This window comes from Tupaia chinensis, unplaced genomic scaffold (assembly GCF_000334495.1).
Source record: "Tupaia chinensis unplaced genomic scaffold, TupChi_1.0 Scaffold000523_1, whole genome shotgun sequence".
NCBI lineage: Eukaryota > Metazoa > Chordata > Mammalia > Scandentia > Tupaiidae > Tupaia > Tupaia belangeri.
The window spans coordinates 346,278-367,925 of record NW_006160036.1 but is presented as its reverse complement, the minus strand read 5'-3'; the positions used below and the strand labels follow the sequence as shown (position 1 = coordinate 367,925).

Sequence of the window (21,648 nt, the reverse complement as noted above, 5' to 3'; positions counted from 1 at the left end):
GGGATGGTCACGCCGCAATCCCTTCTCCTCCATTCTCCTCTCGGGATCTTGGGCACGCACGCACACGCGCCCGGCGTGAGTTTTAAGCCACCGGGTCCGGGACACGAACCGCGGTCGACTACGTGGGAGTCCAGCGACATAGCCATTACGCTAACTGCTGGTTCCCGCATTATTATTTATTTTTTAATTTGACCAGAGAGAAAGGGAAAGTGAGAAAGCAAGCCACCAGGTTCAGGACTAGAACTGTGGTCGGCCATGTGGAAGTCCAGCACCTTAACCACCATGACACCTGCCAGCCCCTTCTGGGATTTTGGGCACACATGCACCCAGTGTAAGTTTCAAGCAACTAAGTTTCAAGCCACCATGTTGGGGACGCAGACCATGGTTGGGTATGTGGGAGTCCAGCACCTTAACCACCAAACCACCTGCTGACCCTGAGCATTATCCATTTTAATAAAGCAGGTGAAATAAGAATTTATTTTAAAATATATTACCTTTTCTCTTTTGATAAGTAGGTAACAGGATAAGTTACTTCGTGAGACAATTCCTTTTTTTTTTTTTTGCCATAGCGTGTGTGCCAGAGAGAGACAGAGAGATGGGAAACAAGAAATCACCCCCCCAAGGGGGAAGGCCACACTACAGTCCCTTCTCCTCCACTCTTCTCTTGGAATTTTGGGCATGCATGCACAAGTGCCCATATGATTTTCAACCCACAGGGTACGGGATTCAAACTGTGGTCAGAAATGTGGGAGTTCAGTACCCTATCCTCCACACCATCTGCTCATCCTGAGACGATTTTAATTTTACTATAGTAGAATCATATCAGTTTCTATGCCCTTGGGGATATATTCAGTTTATCTAAAAAGTTATTTAACTATGTAATTAAGAGAAGAGAGTTCAAGACTAAAATCTGAGTTTTTATAGGATTGTTCTTACAGTAATTCTTACCTGGGATAGATGTTAAAGTCAGTTTTAAAAAATTATTTAGGAACCAGCAGTTGGCATATTGGCTACGTTGCTAGACTCCTATGTAGTAGACCGTGGTTCGAGTCCTGGACCTGGAGGCTTAAACTCACACCAGGCAGGTGGGCATGTGTACCCAAGATCCCGAGAGGAGAATGGAGGAGAAGAGATTGCAGTGTGGTCAACCTCCCTGGGGGGTGATTTCTAACTTTCTGTCTCTCTGTCTCTCTCTGTATTTCTGGCAAGCAAATGCGCCCTATTGCAACCCCCATCCCCCCCAAAAAACCACTTATTAATTTATTTTATCATCATTGTTTCTTTTTTTTAGAACTTTGCTATAGGGCATATGTGCTCAACAGAGAGAGACAGAGAGGGAAGGAAAATGAGAAAGCAAGCCACCAGGTCCAAGACTTGAACTGTAGTTGACCATGTGTTAGTTCAGTGCCTTAACCACCATGCCACCCGCTGGCCCATCATGCTACCTGTTAGCCAGTTAATGTCACTTTAAGAAAGGTCTGGACTGTATTGTAGTTTAAAGCAACTTCTTCAACAAAACTCAGTTTCATACACCTAGTTGTGGCAAATTAACAGTTGCCTACTTGATATTGTTCCCAGTTCATTTTTTATAACAGATCTCTATATTGTTATACATAGCAATGTATTCAGGTAAAAAACTATATTCAAGTCTTCCTTATATATACGTATGATCAATGAGATATAGAAGTGTTGGGTAAATTTCTGGGAAAAGCTCTTTAAAGAGGCCTGACTCAGGACCAGCAGTCAGAGTAATGGCTATGTGATTGAACTCCCATGTAGCAGACTGCTCATGCCAGGCATATGTGTGTGCATGGTGCGTGCCCAAGATCCTGAGAGGAGAATGGAGGAGAAGGGATTGTGGCGTGGCCATTTCCCCTGGGGGATGATTTCTCGCTTTCTATCTCTCTGTCTTTCTGGCGAGCGCACACACCCTACACCAAAAACCTCTCAAAAAAAAAAAAAAAAAAAGCCTGACTCAGGTAGAAGTTCCCTTTTATCTTTCTTCCTACTCCTCTCTCATTATTCCTTTTAGGAATATGGTTATAATGGCTAGAACTCCAGCAGCTATTTTTGATCATGAGACAATCTTGAGAATGGAAACCACATGCTAAAATAGCAGAGAAGAAAAAAACAGAAGCTAGGAGACTCAATGACTAAGGGAGCCAATGGGCTGGCCCTTAAATGTCTAACTGTATATTTCTCTTTTTTGTGATTAAAAACTAAACTTAACTGTTTCGGGAACCACCAGTTAGCGTAATGGCTATGTCGCTGGACACCCACGTAGTCGACCGCGGTTCGTGTCCCGGACCCGGTGGCTTAAAACTCACGCTGGGCGCGTGTGCGTACGTGCCCAAGATCCTGAGAGGAGAATGGAGGAGAAGGGATTGCGGCATGACCATCCCCCCTGGGGAGTGATTTCTCGTTTTCTGTCTCTATGTCTCTCTCTGTCTCTCTGGCAAGCGCACGCGCCCTACAGTGAAAATCTCTCCAAAAAAAAAAAAAACTAAACTTAACTGTTTAAGCCACTGTATTTCAGGTTTCTGTTATAGGCACCTATATACAAGCCTAACTAATCCACTTCAACAAAACTCTACTGCATTCTCATTCAGAAGTTGGCCACCCCTATTTTTTAAAAAAGAATTATTGGGGCCAGCAGGTGGCATGGTTATTAAGGACACTGGACTCTCACATGGCTGACCATGGTTCAAGTCCTGGACCTGGTGGCTTGCTTTCTCACTTTCCTTCTCTCTCTCTTTCTCTCTCATGCTCTGTCCCTCTCTGGTCAAACTAAAACACACAAATAAACAAATAAGTTTTTTAAAAAAGAATTATTCATTTATTTAATTACATTTGCTATCATTATTTTTTTAATCTGACCAGAAAGAAAGAAAAAGGCAAAGTGAGAAAGCAAGCCACTAGGTCCAGGACTTAAACCACGATCAGCCATATGAGAACCCAGAGCTCTTAACCACCATGCTACCTGCTGCCCCATGGCCACCTCATTTTATTTGGAAATTTATCATATGGGATGGCTGGAGGTAAAAATCACGTTTTTCTTAAGGAAGCTTAATAATCACAATTATACTATGATTATTTATTTATTGTTTATTCTACTGACTATAAAATACTTGACAAGTCCACATATTGTTACTGCTATCACATAGGATGATACTTAGCTGACACTTGATTTGGTCCATAAATATCTGATGAATTCAGTTTTCTTTCTCAATATATGCTACCACTCTTAGCAAATGCACACATACAATTATTTATATAATGTCATTCAGTAATTTGGAACAGTGAGTATCTTAGTTTTACACTAAAAATGAAACACACATGTTTTTGTTCCTGAGAGTTATTTTAGGAAAAGAAAGAATTGCTCATTTTGTTTTAAGATACCTGGCTGGGAACCAGCAGTTAGCGTAACGGTTATGTCGCTGGACTCCCACATAGTCGACCGCGGTTCGCGTCCCGGACCCGGTGGCTTAAAACTCACGCTGGGCACGTGTGCGTGCGTGCCCAAGATCCCGAGAGGAGAATGGAGGAGAAGGGATTGTGGTGTGACCATCCCCCCTGGGGGGTGATTTCTCGCTTTCTGTCTCTATGTCTCTCTCTGTCTATCTGGAGAGCACACGCGCCCTATAGCAAAAAAAAAAAAAAAAAGAAGATACCTGGCTGACATATTGTTTTCAGGAAGTAGTGGAATTTCCAGAACTTTTGTGCTGGCAATTATTATCTCTTGACTTGCAGTAGCAACTGTCTTCCCAGTGATTCGATGCACCTGGTAAAATGCATGAGGTCGTAAATATCGATCATCTGCTGTTCCAATAAACATCTGCAGATTTATTGGCTTTTCATTAAAGCCCAGGAGCTAATTAAAAAAAAAACAAACACAAAAAAACACAACTCATTATTCATGCATTTTACAATAACCTTAGTAAATCTACTATATCTGTATCATATATATACTATACACATGTAAAATGTTATTTCAAAAGATAACAAAAAAAGGAATCAATGTAAGTCCTCATTTCTCAAGTGGTTTAAGAAGTTTAAAGCACTGGAATATGTTACCCAAAGGAATGTGGGCCTTCTTTTTTTTTTTTTTTTTTTTAATAAAAATAAGGATTAACACAAATTTTACAAAACCTTCTGACTCTGTGTGGAGAACACAAAAGAAATGTAGATTCTAAACTCTGGGCAATGCAAATCAATCACCAAACCAGACCTATAGGTTTGGGTATGTGGAAAGGCCCTCTCACCAGCTCTTAAAAATCAGAGGCACTAGGAACCAGCAGTTAGCATAATGGCTATGTCGCTGGATTCCCATGTAGTTGACCGCGGTTCGCGTCCTGGACCCAGTGGCTTAAAACTCACGCCGGGTGCATGTGTGTGTGTGCCCAAGATCCCGAGAGGAGAATGGAGGAGAAGGGATTGCAGCATGACCATCCCCTTGGGGGGGGGGTGATTTCTCACATTCTGTCTCTATGTCTCTCTCTGACTGTCTGGCGAGCACACACGCCCTATAGCGAAAACCTCTCAAAAAAAAAAAAAAATCAGAGGCACTTTGCTTTAGTACAAAGTTTGAACAACTATTCCATATGTTACCAAATTAGAATTTCAACTGACTGAATAAGCTGGGCTACTTGACTTTCCTTGGTATCTCCCACCCCTTTCTTTTTTCAGGCAGAATGACTATGCAGCAACCCCTTCTCCATTCTCCTCTCAGGATTCTGGGCATGCATACATATGTGCCCAACATGTGTTTCAAGCTGCCGGGTTCAGAACTTCAACCTCATAGTCAGCCATGTGGTATCTAGTTTCCTTAACTATCATACCACCTGGCTGGCCCAGTACCCTTCACTATTGCTAAAGTTAAGACGACTACAGGAGATCTACATGAAGAAGTGGGAACTATGAGAAGCTAAAACAACACCACCAAAAAAGGAGGCAATGAAGAGAAATAGGGACCTGACATACAGTCATGCATCACTTAAGACAGTTTCAGTCAACAACAGATCGCATATACAATGGTGGTCTTAAAGATTCCAACAGGCTATACCAACTCAGTGTAAGTACACAAAACGATGTTCACATAATGAAAAAACCACCTAAGGATGCATTTCACAGAAAGTATCCCTGTCTTAAGCAACATGTGGCCATACACAAATAGCAGTTAGGGAGAATCTGATGGCTGAGTAGCATCTCTGTGATCCATTTTCATGCAGATAACAACTACTGAACATACACTACACAAAAAAAATGTAAAGAATGACTTGAACACACAGGGAGCAACCAAAAATAAGCAGGTAGTAAGTTGATACATTTTAAAATGGGTGTAACAGGGGCCAGGAGGTGGCATTGTGATTAAGGTGCTAGACTCCCATGTGGCTGACCGTGATTAGAGTCCTGGACCCTGCAGCTTGAAAGTCATGCCACGTGTGGTTCAAGTCCTGGACCTGGTGGCTTGCTTTCTCGCTTTCCCTTTCTCTCTCTCCCTGACTCTGTTTGGTCAAATTACAAAAATAATAATAATAACAAATGGAATTAAATAATTATTTAAAAAGAAAAATCATGAAGGGGCCAGTTGATGGCATGGTGGTTAAGGTGCTAGACTCCCACATGGCTGACAGCTGTTCAAGTCCCAGATCCACTGGCTTGAAAATCATGCTGGGTGTATACGTGTGCATGTACAAAATCCTAAGGGGAGAATTAAGGAGAGGGGATTGTGGATTGTTGCATGGCCATCCCACCTGGGGAGTGATTTCTCATTTTCCATCTCCCTGTTTCTCTGTCTCTCTCTAGCAAGTGCACATGCCCTAATGCAAGAATCCAAAAAACAAACAAACAAAAAAAAAAACGGGGGGGGGGGGGGGAGATGATGAATGAATTTCAAAATATTTTTGTACTAAAATAAAATTAACTCTCCACTTGTTCATGAACTTTTTGAAAACCCCTCTCATATGTAAGGGTTTGTTTCTAGGCTTTCGATTCCAGACCACTAGTCTATCTATGCCAGCATCATACTAGAAGATTTCAAAAACAGGAAGTGAAGAGTCCTCCAACTTTATTCTTCCTTTTCAGAACTGTTTTGACTGTTTAGGACCCCATGTGACTCCATGTGAATTTGAGGAGTCACATGAAGTCACATTTTCTCTTTCTATGGGGAAAAAAAAACCTTGTTAGAGTGAGCTGTATTAACATGTGCCAGTTAATACTGCTTACTTGACAGCCTAAGGTCACATGGGAGGCTGGGATCAATTTCCAGTTCACCCAAAAAGTTAAGCATAGGGCACATGCCTGTAGTTTCAGCTATTTGGGAGTCTGAGGCTGGAGGATCTCAACACAGCAAGACTCTAGGGATGGGAGGGAAGGGGTATATATGAGATTTTTTTGTCCCCTAGGTTTTTCCCACAGAGCACATGCTCTCACCAGAGATAAGAGAAAGGGAAAGTGGAAAAGTACCCCTGGAAGGATGGCTATGCCAAAATCCCTTCTCCTTCATTCTCCTCTCAGCATTTTGGGCACTCACACACGTGCCCAGCATGATTTTCAAGCTGCCAGGTTCAGAACTCAAACCCAGGTTGGCCTTGTGGGAACCCAATACCTTACCTCCCAAACCAACTTCTGGCCTCTGGATGTGATGAGAATTTTGATAGGGATTACATCGAATCTATAGATCTCTTAAGGAAGTACTGATGTCTTAATATTAAATCTTTCTATTCATGAACACAGTATTTTTTCCCACTTATCCAAATGATCTTTAATTTCTTCTAATATGTAACTTCTACATCTCCTTGGTTAGATTTATTCCTAAGTACTGAATTTTTTTAGATGCTACTATACATAAAATTGTTCTTTCTTTCTTTTTGTCAGAGGATATGTGTGCTTATGAGAGGTGGGGGAGAGGGAAAGGATGGGAGGGAGAGGCATCTCCCAGTGTGATGGGGTCATAACATAATCCTTTCTCCATCTCTCCATTCCATAAGGATTTGGGGCATATACACACCCGTGTACCTGAAGTGTTTTTTCAAGCTGCGAGAGTCAAGATTTAAACCATGTACAGCCATGGAGGATTTGGATCCCAACACATAGGGCTAAATCTGTTGTATAATGAGGCCAGCCTGTTATATGATGTTTAAAATTAGTATGTGTAGTTGATTATATTACCTTCAAATTTCCATTTCAAGTTAACAGTGTAGCATTGAAAAGTATCTGTTGTAGTTTTTTTTTTTTTTATCCCCCCCCCCATCTCCCGACCCCGCCAGGAGGGCCTATGTACAGAGAGAGAAAGTACTCCCCAATGGGATGTGGTCACACTGCAATCCTCCTCCTCCATTTCTCCATCTTGTAAAAATTTTGGGCATATGTGCCCACGGCATTTTTCAAAGCTATCAGGTCTGGGATTTGAACCACATGGTCTGGCTCCCTTAACCACTAGGCCATGCGGCTGGCCCTTGTTTAAGTTGTTTTTAAAGGGTAGAGCTGTACTGACAAAAGTTGAGAACCACTAGTCTAGAAGATCAGCAACTAAAGAGGCATAATACTTAAAGATACAGCCACCAAAGTTTATGACAATTTTATTTTTAGAATTATTTTATTTTTATTTATTTATTTATTTAATTTGACCAAAGGGGAAGAGAGTTAAATATATTACCCTTTTTTTTTTGGAGAGATTTTCGCTATAGGGTGCGTGCGCTCACCAGACAGACAGAGAGAGACAGAGAGACAGAAAGCAAGAAATCACTCCCCAGGGGGGATGGTCACACCGCAATCCCTTCTCCTCCATTCTCCTCTCGGGGTCTTGGGCATGCACGCACATGCGCCCGGCATGAGTTTTAAGTCACCGGGTCCGGGACGCGAACCGCGGTTGACTACGTGGGAGTCCATCGACATAGCCATTTCACTAACTGCTGGTTCCCAATATATTATCTTTTGATTAACTACCATGAAAGATAAAACGATGGCTCTTAATAATAAATACACTTCTTCTTCCCCATACTTGTAGTAAAGCTGTATTAACTTTTTAAGTTAAATCAACATTTAGGGTCAGTCCCATAGCTCAGTGGTTAAGGGAGCTGGATCCCACAAAGCTGACCATGATTTGAATACTGACACTGGCTGTACAAAAAGCATGCCACGTACATGTGTGTGCATGCCCAAAATCCTGTTGGGATGGAGAAATGGAGGAGAAGGGATTGTGGTGTGATCATGCGCCACTACGAGAATACTGTCTGTCTGTCTGTGTCTCTGTCTCTCTGGCAAGTGCACGTGCCCTCTGGTAATTGAAAGAAATTATAGTCACTAAAGTAACAGGTCAAAATGAAATAGCTAAATCTAAAATAGAAAATACAAATTAAAAATTTTATTGCTACCTACTACGTTATCCAAGTATCACATAACATGTTGGTAAGCACTACATTACCAAAAGATCCTAGTCATATTAGATGAGTCACATTTATACTAGCTTGGCAAAGACATAACCACCTGTCCTTTATACTTCAGTAAAGTAAACTTGTGTTGAAGGAAGGTAATCATACATATAAGATTGCAAAGAAAATATATTTCATAACATATGTTCCAAGTACATATACCATAGCATTAGAAAAATAGGCTACCCCTTTGTATCTCAGGAACTATAAAGAAGATCAAATAAACTATTTAGACTACATTCCTATCTCATTTCCAAAGAAGCATTTACACATTATAGGCAGTGAACAAATTATCACTACTGTTAACAGTACTCCCTAAAAACCTCAATATAGTATTAGTGTATTTCTCTTCAGGTCATCCCTTACTTTATAGAAGAAAGTTAGCCAAGTTGTTTATTATGTTTCTGTATCGTTTCCATAGCAAAGGTCTGCGCCTGCTTAATTTAACTAAAGCTGGAGTGTTAAAGCCTGAATGAAGGTCACCACAGGACAGACTACAGCAACTTGAATAAGAGCAGTTCTAGTATCAGTTCTGGTAAATTATTTGGGGGGAGGGAATCTGAATATAGCTAGAAACCTGACAACACACTATAGAAATAATAAAAATACAAAATTTAATTTCCTTAATATAAATTACTAAAAATTGAAAAAGTCTACAAATGAAATAATACTATAAACCTAATTTTTCACATTTTAGTAACATTTATGATAAGACTCAAAATATTTATGCCTCAATAAAACTCAACTGTATAATACATAAGTCTTATTAAAAAAGACTTTTATTCTTAAATAATGAGACCTGGAAGAAGTTACAAAAATAGTACACATATTACTAGTCCCATGTATCCTGCACCTCGCTTCCCACAATTGTTAATAGAATACACAGCTACAATATTGGGCTGAAGTATAATAACAAAACCAGAAAATTGACATTGGTACAATAATGTCAACTAGACCATAGATCTTACTCAGTTTTTACTATTTTCAGATACATTCATTTGAAAGAAAGAAAAAGTCTGTATACAATTTTATTCCAGGTACAGACTGAATTAACTACTACCAGAGTCAAGATACAAAACTATGCCATCACCACAAAGGAACTCTCATGTGCTACCACTTTATGTTTGCCCCCTCAACCAGTCCCTGTTCCCTGGCAACTGTTAATCTATTATCTAACTCTATCGTTTTGTCATTTTGAAAGTGTTATATAAATGGAATAATACGGTATGTAATCCTTGGAGACTGACTTTTCTTCATTCAACATAATTCCATGGAGAACCATCCAAGTTGCTGCATGTATCAACAGTTAGTTCCTTTTTATTGCTGAGGGGTAGTACATTATAAGGATATACCAACATTTAACTATTTATCCACTTGAGTTGTTTTAAATATGGAGCAATTAAAAATAAAGTTGCAGGGATCAGTAGATGGCATACAGGTGAAGACGCTGGATTCCCACATGGCCAACCACAATTGAAGTTCCAGATCTGGCAGTTTGAAAATCATGCCAGGGGTGTGTGTGTACACACACACACACACACACACCTGCCTAAAATCCCAGAAGAGGAATAGAGGAGAAGGGACTGCAGTGTGGCCATCCCCTCTGTGAAGTGATTTCTCACTGTCTCTGTCGGTCTCTGGCAAACACATAGGACCAACTGAAAAAAAAAAAACAAAAACTCTAAAAAAAAAGTTACATGAGACCAGCAGATGGCGGGCAGTTTAGGTGCTGGATCCCATGTGGCCAACTGCCAAAGAAGGGACTGCAATGTTACCATTCCCCTCGAGGGCTGATTTCTCACCCCACACACCCCAGACCAGCATGCATACAAGCTTTACAGCAAAATCAAAAACAAAAAATAACACAAAAAGTTGTGGGCCAGCTAAGTGGCACAATAGTTAAAGCAACTGGGTCTCACATAGCCAACTATGTGGTTTGAGTCATGGACCTGGCGGATTGAAAAACATGAGAGATACATGTGTGAGCATGCTCAAAATCCCTGGAGGAGAATGTATTATGGTATGTTCATTCCCACTGTAGGGTGCTTTCTCACATTCATTCTTTCTCTCTCTCCAGCGAGTGCACACATGCTCTATAGCAAAAGATTAAAACCAAACAATAAGTTGTTATGTTCATTAGTATATAGGTTACTGTGTACGTGTATATTTTTACTTTTCTGTGATAATCGCCCATGTAACATTGAGTTCTGCGGGAAGCCTAAGTTTCTTTTTTGGAGAGATCTGTTTGCTATAGGGCACGTGTGCTCGCCAGAAACACAGAGAGAGACAGAGAGACAGAAAGCAAGAAATCACCCCCCGGGGGGATGGCCACACCACAATCCCTTCTCCTCCATTCTCCTTTCGGGATCTTGGGCACGCACCCAAAGTGAGTTTAAGCCACTGGGTCCAGGCCTCAAACCCCGGTCAACTACATGGGAGTCCAGCAACATCGCCATTACGCTAACTGTTGGTCCTGTAAACTTCATTTTATAAGAACCTGACAAACTATATTCCAGAGTGGCTACATCATTTTACATTCTCATTAACAGTTTATGAACCATCCAATTTCAATAATTCCTTGCCAGCATTTAGTGTTTTTCACTAGTTTTCACTTTAGCTATTCTAATAGGTATGTAATAGTGCCTTATTGTGGTTTGAATTTGCATTTCCATAGTGGCTACTGATGCTAGTGACTACTAAGCTTTAAAGTTTTTTTTTTTCTTTTTCTGAACAAGTTTATTGAGTCATAATTCTTTAAAAAAAAAAAAAATTCCGGGACCAGCAAGTGGCATAGTAGTTGAGGCACTGGATTCCCACATGGCCAACCATGGTTCAAGTCCTGGACCTGGCGGTTTGCTTTCTCATTCTCCCTTTCTCTCTGTCTGTCTCTCTCTGGTCAAAATCGAAGAATAATGATAATAATAAAATTACAAATAAATAAATCTTTTAAAAAATAATAATGTATAAAATTAAATGTTAAAAAAAAATTCCATTAACACCTTTCAGTTGTACAGTTCAGTGTTTTTAGTATATTCACAGAGTTGTGTAACCATCACCACCATCTATTTTGCAATATATTTGTCATCTCCAAAAAGAAAACTTACACCTATTGCCGGTTACTCCTCACTTCTCCTCAACCTGTTCTCAGATGTAGACAAAAGTTAATCTACTTTCCATACCTATGGATTCCCTATTCAGGATAGTTCATATAAATAGAATCATATAATAAACGAAACCATATAATATGTGGTCTTTTGTGACTGCTTTAAAATGTTGTTAATACTAGGGCCAGCAGGTAGTGGGTGATTAAGAGTGCTGGATTCCCACAGGGCCAACGGCAGTTCAAATACTGGTGGCTTTCTTTTTCACTTTCCCTTTCTCACTCTTGCTCACTCTGTCCCTCTCTGGACAAATTTAAATAAATAAATAAAGTTAAATAAAATAATTCTTAAAAAAAATGTTAACACAACAGAAAAACTGAATTTTTATCTTTAGTTATTTTAAACAACCACATGTGGCCAGTGGTTACTGAATTGGACAGTGCAGCTCTAACCATTTTCCTCTACTTAGCACTTTTCCCTCCTTAGTATGTATCTTTGCCTTGGATAATGTTTGCTTATTAACTACCTAGAAACTTTCCTCAAACAAGCAGTTCCTGATATAACACTCTCATCTGGGTTTCAGGTTCCTATTTTCTCTAGTAGAGATCTGAATTTCCTCCATTAACCTTTTTTTTTTTAATAGTTTTTTTTTGCTATAGGGTGTTTGTGCTCATCAGAGACACAGCGAGAGAAAAAGTGAGAAATTACTCCTCCAGTGGGAATGGCCATGCTGCAATCCTTTCTCCTCCATTCTCCTGGGATTTTGGACACGTGCACACATAATGCCTAGCATGAGTTTCAAGGTGCCAGGTCTAGGACTTGAACCGCAGTTGACTACATGGGAGTCCAGCAATGTAATCATTGCACCATCTGCTTTTATCATACTTTATTGTTAAACTTTCATCATACTTTATTGTTACTGTCTCATTTGCACATCTAACTAGACTATACTTTATGTGCCTCCTGCCTAAGGTTTTTTTTCTTCTTTCCCAGGGACGGTTAGGAGCTGTGCATGAAAGTGGCATCACAAGACACACAGATTTAAACCCTCAGTGACAATTTTAAAGAATGTGAAATGAACTTTTTTTCTGGTCCTAAGTCACTGAAAATTGGGGATTATTAGTTACATTAGTTAGCCTACCATAATTAATACAAGGGAGGAGAGCTTGAAATACAATAATGGTAAACAAGGCCTAAGATTTTAGCAAAGACTTGAGGAGTTGTGAAATACTTGATTGACTTCAAGTTAAAAATGAGGCTGTTTAGGGGCCGGCAGGTGGTGTGGTGGTTAAAGGTGCTGGATTCCCACAAGGCTGGCCGCGATTCAAGTCCTGGACCTGGTGGCTTACTTTCTCATTTTCCCTTTCTCTCGCTTGCTATCTGGTCAAATTAAAAAATAAAAATAACAAATGGAGTTAAATAAATAAATCTTTTTAAAAGCGAGACTGTTTAAAAATGTTTAGAGAATTAAATGAGATAATATAAAAGTACTTTATAAAATGACACTATTATCAGATACTGAAGAGGCTGAGGTTAGAGGTTCACTTTTTTTTTAAGTTCTTGTTATAGGGTGTGTGTGCTCATGAGAGAGACAGAAACTGAGAAATCACCCTGTGGGAGAGGGAGAGGGGAAAATGGCCATGAACAATTCCCTCTCCTCCATGCCCCCCTTGGGCTTTTGGGCATGCACATACATGCACCTGGTGTGATGCTCAAGCAACAGGGTCTGGAACTTGAACCACTCAGTTGGCTATGTGGGATCCCGCTATGCCACCAGCTGGCCCAGAGCATCCCAATTATGAGGCCATATTGAGCAAAAGAGCAAGACCCTAATTTTAAAAAAATACATAAAAATAAAATTTTTAATTAAAATTTAAAATGGAAAGCATGATGAAATTATAACTACAGTGTCACAGTTCTGAGTAAGAGTCAAGTGGCGGTCATCTCAAAAGAAAAAGGAAAGATTATTAAGAAAAAGAGTGCTTGGGGTCTGAAGCAAGGAGATGTGATTTATTTATATGAGAGGGATGGAGGGAGTAAGATCATGAAATGGCAGGTACTTTGATGAGCTTACTTGCCACTGTAACCTTACAGGCTCATCTATGGGTGTCCGCTGCCAGTAATGCAGGGGTCTGGCCAGAGGGAAAGGTTGTTATAAGCATTTCCTTTATTTTGGAGTGGGGGGAATTATCTAAAGGTCATACAGGGTCATCTAACATACAGTGTAAGAGGTAACAAGGAACAATGTAAAGAAGAACAGCAGATTCAAAAGACCTGGGTTTAAGATATCTCTGGTCATCTGTAAAAATGTGATTGCTTGCCCTTTTCAAAGAACTTTTATTAAAATTACAAGTAAACTCTAAGAAAACAATTTGTAAACTATAAAAAGTCCCATGGTAGATAAGAAGGCAAACTGGTGTGTGGCGTGTGGGTGGTGGGGGGGGGGCAGTGGTAAAGCGCCGCTTAAGTCCTAGACCTGGCGGCTTGCTTTCTGACTTTCTCTGATCCGATTTAAAAATAATAGTATTAAATAAAAAATAGTTATTTAAAAAAAATAAAAAGCCTTATAGTGACTAGCAGATGGTGTGGTGGTTGAAGCATTGGATTCCCATATGGCCAACTGTAGTTGGGGCTCTGGACCTGGTGGTTTGCTTTCTCATTTTCTCTCTCTCTCCCTGTGTCTCTCTCTGGTGAATGCACAGGCTCTATAGCAAATTAAAAATAGTAAAATTAAATAAACAATGCTTTGAAACAAGCACTACAAAAAAGACAATTTTTATAATTAACAGCAGCACAAACCCAAAAAATGCAACTGAATTGTGCAATTTAAGTAGCACATTGTCTTCTGGCATATTTTGGAAAAATGTTCATAATAAAACAAATTCTTTTTTAAAAAAAGAATTATTTTATTTAACTTTATTTATTATTGTTTTAATTTGACCAGAGAGAGACAGGCAAAATGAGAACGACACATGGAGAGGGAAAGTGAAATCATCAGGTCCAGGACTTGAAAAGGGTGGGCCATGTGGGAGTCCAGCACCCCTAACCACCACACTACCTGCCGGTCCCAACAAATTCTTTTAAAGTATTTCTTTCAAAAACCTAAACTGTTTTAAAACATACAGAGAATCTATGTTATTGTTAAATAACATATCATTAGTTCTATAAATATTTAAATTATTTAAAACGAAATTCAGAAAGACAAGTCTCTATCCTAGTGACAAAAATGTATTATTTTTCACCAGTGAATTCCAACAAAACTTATTGTTGATAATTAAATACACAATTCTTTTATATTTGCGTAAGTATAAAAAGTAAAATAATCTGATTAAATACTCATTAAAAGCTATGTTAAATTTATTAAAGCTTAGTTTCTCAACAGCAAGTACACAATTCAGTTTTGGTTTAGATTAAATTACATTTTTGGGTTGTTGGGAAACCTAGTATTTCTCTCTTGGGCTGTGCATTTTGAAGGCACTAAATGGAGAGATTTCCCTTCCCCAATATGAAGACATTATGTATAAAGGACAATGGGATATTTAAAAAAAACAACACCCAAAATCACTAGGAACTTGGAAGGAGATTCTTTTTTTTTTCCCCCAGAGATTTTTGCCACAGAGTGTGGGCACTCACCAGAGAGACAAAGAGATAGAAAATGAGAAGTCACTCTGGAAGAGGGAGATGGCCATGCTGCAATCTCTTCTTCTCCATTCTCCTCTCAGGATTTTGGGCATACACACACATGTGCCTGGTTTGAATTTCAAGCTGCTGGGTCCAGGACTCAAACGGCCATCGGCCATGTGGGTGTTCAGCATCTTAAAAACTATTCTACCTGCTGGCCCCAGAAGGAGATTCTTAACAATGCTGCATAACTCTATACCACCTAAACATAAATTATTAAAAAAAATTAGACAATATATATTACTCATCTATCAGTCCAAAATAATAATTAAAGAACATTCAGTCTCAGGACCAGAGATGATATAATGGCTATGTTACTGGACTCCCACATAGTCTACTGTGGTTCAAGTCCCAGACCCAGCGACTTAAAACTCACACCACGGGGACCAGCAGGTGGCATAATGGTTACGTCGCTAGATTTCCACTTAGTTGACCACAGTTCAAGTCCCGGACTGGGCGGCTTAAACTCATGCCGGGCATTTGTGCATGTGTGCCCAAGATCCCAAGAGGAGAATGGAAGAGAAGGGACTGCAGTGTGGATATCTCCCCTGGGTGGAGGGTGATTTCTTACTTTCTGTCTGTCCCTCCCTCTCTCTCTTTCTGATGAGAACACACACCCTACAGTAAAAATCTCTCTTAAAAAACAAAAACAAAAACAAAAAACTCATACCACAGGAGCTAGCTGGTGGTGTGTTGGTTCAAGTGCTGAACACTCCCACATGACCAACCACAAGTTCAAGTCCTGGACCTCATGGCTTACTTTCTCACTTTCCCTCTCTTTCTGTTTCTGTCTCTCTGTGGTCAAATTAAAATAAATAAATAAATAAATCTTTTAAAAAATAAATAAATAAAACTCACACCAGGTACTTGTGCGTGCATACCAAAATTTTTGAGAGGAGACTAGAGAAGGGATTGCAGTGTGACCATCACCCAGGGGTTGATTTCTCACTTTCTATGTCTCTGTCTCTTTCTGTCTTTCTGGCGAGCATATGTACTCTATAGAAAAAACCTCTCTTAAGAAAAAAAGGAACATTCAGTCTCTATTTTACACTTTCCATCTATGAAGTCACCCTGTTACAGAAAACACAAGGAAAAAATTAAGACACTACCTGCATGCTTCTTTTACTACACCCTTAAAATTGAGAACAAATCCTTAAGAAAAAGTATTCGGTAACACTCAACACCGATTCAAGAACTAAAGCCACAAAAAACAAAAATAAGTGGGCCAGTAGGTGGTATGGAAATTAAAGGCAGCTGGATCCGACATAGCCAGCTGTGTAGTTCAAGTCCTGGACCCAGTAGCTTGAAAGACATGCTGGGCATGTGTGCATGTGTGTTCAAAATGAGAGAATAATGAAGAAAAAAGGATTATGATATAGCCAACCCAACGGGGGGCAAGGGGATGATTTCTCTCTCTCTCTGTGTGTGTGTGTGTGTGTGTGTGTGTGTGTGTCTTTTAAGCATGGCTGACTTCGGCTAGGGTCCAAGACCCGGGGGCTTGAAATTCACCCTTGCCACCTGTGTGCCCAAAATTCCAAGAAGAGAACGGAGAAGGGACTGCAGTGTAGCCATCTCCCCTGGAGGATTTCCCCTCTTCGCTTTCTGTGTGTTTGTCTCTTCAGCAAGCACACAAACCCTACAGCAAATACCTCCCTCTTAAAAAAACAAACAAAAAACCACATGTCAGGCACCTGTGCATATATACTCAAAATCCACAGAGGATGACAAAATGGAGAAGGGATTCTGGCATGATCATACCCCCTTTAGGAGGAGTGCTTTCTTTTTCTTTTTCTGTTTCTGTTTCTCAAAAGCAAGCACATGAACCTTCTGAAGTATGAAAAAAAAAAAAAAAAAAGCATCTGACATTCTGCTCCAGTACATTTGGCAAAGACAGAAAAGGTCAAGAGGGCACTGGACTATACTAGGGAACAAGCAATGCTCATGAAAATATGATACATATGAGAATACTAGGAATGGGCCATTACACCTGATATTGTCCACTTTCTTGGGCCAAACCTAACAAGGACTATCCTAACTTAATACCTAATTCTCGGGCTACAGATGAAGACTCTCAAACAAGAACAAAAATGGCATGGTAATCAGGCAATCTTAATACAGATTTTTTGTTTTTATTTTATTCAAAAAAAGAACTTATACAAAATATATTTGAAGAACATTAAAAAAAAACCTCTCCCTCAACAACAAAAAGCACAAATACAAAAAAAGGGACTAGAAATCAGACTGCTTCTCTGCGTTTCACACTAAAAACCTTAAAAATACAATTCAAGAAAAACCAAGAGGTCAAATATGATAAAATACCAAATAAGTGAAAAATAGACCCAAGAAATTAATTAAAATGTGAAACCAATTCAAAATTACAGATCTAATAAATAAATTAGAAATACTAAGCAACAGTAACAATAACATGATCAAATAATATGAAAATAAGGTTTAATGGGCCAGGCCATGGCCTGACTGTTAAGGCAGTATAGCCCACATGGCCATGGTTATAGTCCTACATTTGACACTTGAAAAATATGCTGGGAGTATGTGTATGTACCCAAATCCCAAAAGGAATGAGAGATAAAGGGTTGTGACGTGATCATGCCCCATAGGGAGCTCTCTCTCTCTCTCTCCAGAGAGTGTACATTCCCTTTGGTTAAAAAAAAAACAAAACTTGAGAAACATAATAAATGATGAGAGACATCAAGGTATCCAGATAAAAGAAAATAGATAGAGAGGCCACCAAGTGGTGTGGTGGCTAAGGAGCTAACTCCCACATGGCCAAATGCAGTTTAAGTCCTGGACTCCACAGCTTGAAAATACACTTGGCGAGTATGTATGCATGCTCAAAATTCCAAGAGGAAAATGAAAGAGAAGGGATTGTGGTGGCTATCCCATCCAAGGAGTGCTTTCCCACTTTCCGTCTCTTTATAGCTCTCTGGTGAACGCTTGTACCCTATGGCAAAAACCTTTTAAAAAAAGAAAAGAAAGAATATATATATATGTAGGACAGGCAAAACAAAGTCAATATCTAAACATTAATTAGAGCCACTGAAGTAAAGGCCAAACAAATGTATACAGACACGTAATACATAACAATTTTCTTACACAAAGGAACAAAGAATTTCTTGAAAGACTGACAAGTTGCATCATACCGGGAAAAACTGATAAAGACCCACCACCAACATCCATGGCCCAGCTGCAATGGCACTGCCTAGGAGGCTGGAGCCAAATGGGAGGCCAGGATTCCTGGACTAACCAGAACAGGTTGAGGATGATTATGTTCCACTAAAATCCTAGCTAACTGGGAAGGAAGATCATGACAGAAGGAGACCCTGCCAAAAATATCTAACTCTCTCCGCCCAGTAAGGAAGAAAAAAAGAACCATAAACATCCAGACATATTCTGGTTAAACCAGTCATTTCAAGTATAACAAAATAACTCTTCAAGGAACAAATTAGGAAAAAAAACAATCACTCATAAGAATACAAAACCTCTGGGACCAGCAGTTAGTGTAATGGCTATGTCGCTGGACTCCCACGTAGTCGACCGCAGTTTGAGTCCCGGACCCGGTGGCTTAAACTTACACCAGGCGCGTGTGTGTGCATGCCCAAGATCCCGAGAGGAGAATGGAGGAGAAGGGATTGCGGCGTGGCCATTGATGATTTTGATTTCTCGCTTTCTGTCTCTCTGCCTCTCTCTGTCTGTCTGGTGAGCGCATGCGCCCTATAGCAAAAATCTCTCCAAAAAAAAAAAAAAAAAAACCACTTAGGATACCAGAAATGTCCATCTCTCGGTAAGCAGGCAAACAGTTTTCATTCATTTTTTAAAAAATAATTATTTACTTCTATTTATTTATTCATTCATTTAGGAAAGTGAGAAATCAAGCCACCAGGTCCAGGACTGGAACCGTAGCTGGCCATGTGCTTTAACCACCACGCCACCTGCTGGCCCCAGAAACAGTTTTGAATTAAATGAAAACTAGAGAAACACACAGTATGGACCCCTACTAGACTTTTTTCATTATGCTCTTGTAAATAATTTATTTTCTGGCAATAAAAGTCAAAGATACAGGAAACTAAGCAAAAACTTGCTTCCTTAAACGGAGATAAACTCTTTTTTATTTTTTTTAAATTTTTGCCGTGAGTTTTCAAGTCTTAAGTCAGTAACTCAAACCACAGTCAGCCATGTGGAGGTCTAGTGCCTTAACCACTGCGCCCACTAAACTCTCATTTAACAACAAAATATGACTCTAATAACAAACAGCAAAATTCATGTTGTGTTTTCCTGACATTTCCTGTGAAAATTAAAAACCTATCTAAAATATAAATCTTTATCAAGAACAGTGGGACCAGAAGATGGTATAAACATCCCAAGAGGAGAGTGAAGGAGAGGGGACTGTAGAGTGGCCATTCTCCCTGGGGCGTGATTTCTCACTTTCAGTCTCTTTGTCTCTCCAGCAAGCACAAGCCCCCAAAGCAAAAAATCTCTCAAAAAAGAAAAAAAGTTAAAAAAAAAAAAAAGAGAACCACACAGTATATTTAGATAATAATGATAAATCATAAAATGGCTAATACAAGGAATGATGGTTCATAAACTGTACATGAGTCTTCAAAAAGTTACGGGAAATTCATAATATGAAAAAACTAGGGAGCAGCAGTTGGCATAATGGCTATGTCGCTGGGCTCCCATGTAGTCGACCACAGTTCGAGTCCCGGACCTGGTGGCTTAAACTCACGCTGGGCGCATGTGAATGTGCGTGTGTGCCCAAGATCCCAAGAGGAGAATGGAGAAGGGATTGCAGCGTGGCCATCCACCCTGGGGGGTGATTTCTCGCTTTCTGTCTCTCTGTCTCTCTCTCTCTCTCTGTCTGGCGAGCACACATGCCCTATAGCAAAAATCTCCCCCCCCCAAAAAAAAAAAAAAAAAAAACCAACATGGATTTCAAAATTTCTTGCACCAAAATAAACTCATTCTTTAATCCCATTTTTTCACAAACTTGCTGAAGTCCCCTAGTATTTACTGAAAGTCACTTTAAATTGGTTCATTCAGCTTCACTACTCAATGGCATAAAACACAAGAAAATAAATGTCTCCACAGTTATGAAAAAAAAAAAATGGATGATTCAGGATTGCAATATATAGTCATTCTGATGTTTGAATATATAAAGAATAGACATTTCCAAATAGTAAAGAACCCCAGGAATACAGAATCCACAGAGCTCCACAAAGAAAAAACAAAAATGGGGGCTAGCAGGTGGCGAGGTGGTTAAGGTGCTGGACTCCCACATGGCCGACCATGGTTCAAGTCCTGGACCTGGCAACTTCCTTTCTCACTTTCCTTCTCTCCCTCTCTCTCTCTGTCTGCCTTTCTCTAGCAAATGCATGTGCAGTATAGCAAACAATAATAATAAATAAAATTAAATAATAATATTAAAAAAGAAAAACCAACAATGAAATCAATTAAAAACTAGTAGTGAGCACTTAATCCAAAGAGATACATTACAGAGGGGGAAGCAGTCATAGATCTGAAAAGAAAAACAGTGTCAAGAAAATTCAAGAGGGGCCAGCAGGTGGCATGGTGGTTAAGGTCACTGGACTCCCACATGGCCAACTGCGGTTCGAGTCCATGGACTTGCTTTCTCACTTTCTCTCGCTCTCTCTCCCCCCTTTCTTTCTCTTGCTCTGTCCCTTTCTGGTCAAATTTAAATAAATAAATAAATAAAGTTAAATAAAATAATTCTTAAAAAAAAAAAAAGAAAAAGAAAATTCAAGAGATAGAAAGTAGGAGCAAGAAGTTTAAGAAAGAAAATAACTTCCAAAAAAAAAAGGAAAAAGATTAAGGGACCAGTAGTTAGCGTAATGGCTATGTGCCTGGACTCCCATGTAGTAAACTGCGGTTCGAGTTCCGGACCTGGTGACTTAAAACTCATGCCAGGCGCATGTGCATGCATGCCAGTCTGACCAAGATCCCGAGAGGAGAATAGAGGAGAAGGGATTGCAGCATGGCCAATACCCCGACTTCTCGCTTTCTGTCTCTCTGTCTCTGTCTTTATGGTGAGTGCATGTGCCCTATAGCAAAAACCTTTCCAAAAAATAAAGAAAGAAAGAAAATAACTTTATTTTTCAAAGCAGGGAATCAATTCCTATCATATAAATCTGAAATGAGTTCAATCTCTCCATAATTTATTTAATCTCTTTTTGATCTTAGCTTTTTTAGGAACTCTTAAAGAACAATATGTAAGATTCAACAGTTCTTTGTTTTATTTTATTCGAGTAAAATTAGAGTTAATATTGAACTGCTATTATTCAAAACTTTAATATATGAAATACATTTCATATACGTTAAATATATCATGTCAAAATGTTCACTGTTTTCTTCTTCTTTTTTTTTTTTTTTTTTTGGGGGGGGGGGGGTTTTTTTTGTTTGGG

At 39.5% G+C, this 21,648-nt stretch overlaps 1 protein-coding gene across 3 annotated transcripts in view; it reads right to left on the bottom strand.

Annotated features, from left to right (window-relative positions):
• Positions 1-21,648, bottom strand: part of NFATC3 (nuclear factor of activated T cells 3) — a gene marked incomplete at its 5' end in the record, with an annotated part of 124,705 nt that overhangs the window by 60,686 nt on the left and 42,371 nt on the right. For all 3 annotated transcript variants that reach the window (XM_027775086.1, XM_014591008.2, XM_014591009.2), the window contains 1 exon segment: positions 3,672-3,871. In XM_027775086.1, coding sequence (XP_027630887.1) covers positions 3,672-3,871 — 200 coding nt within the window.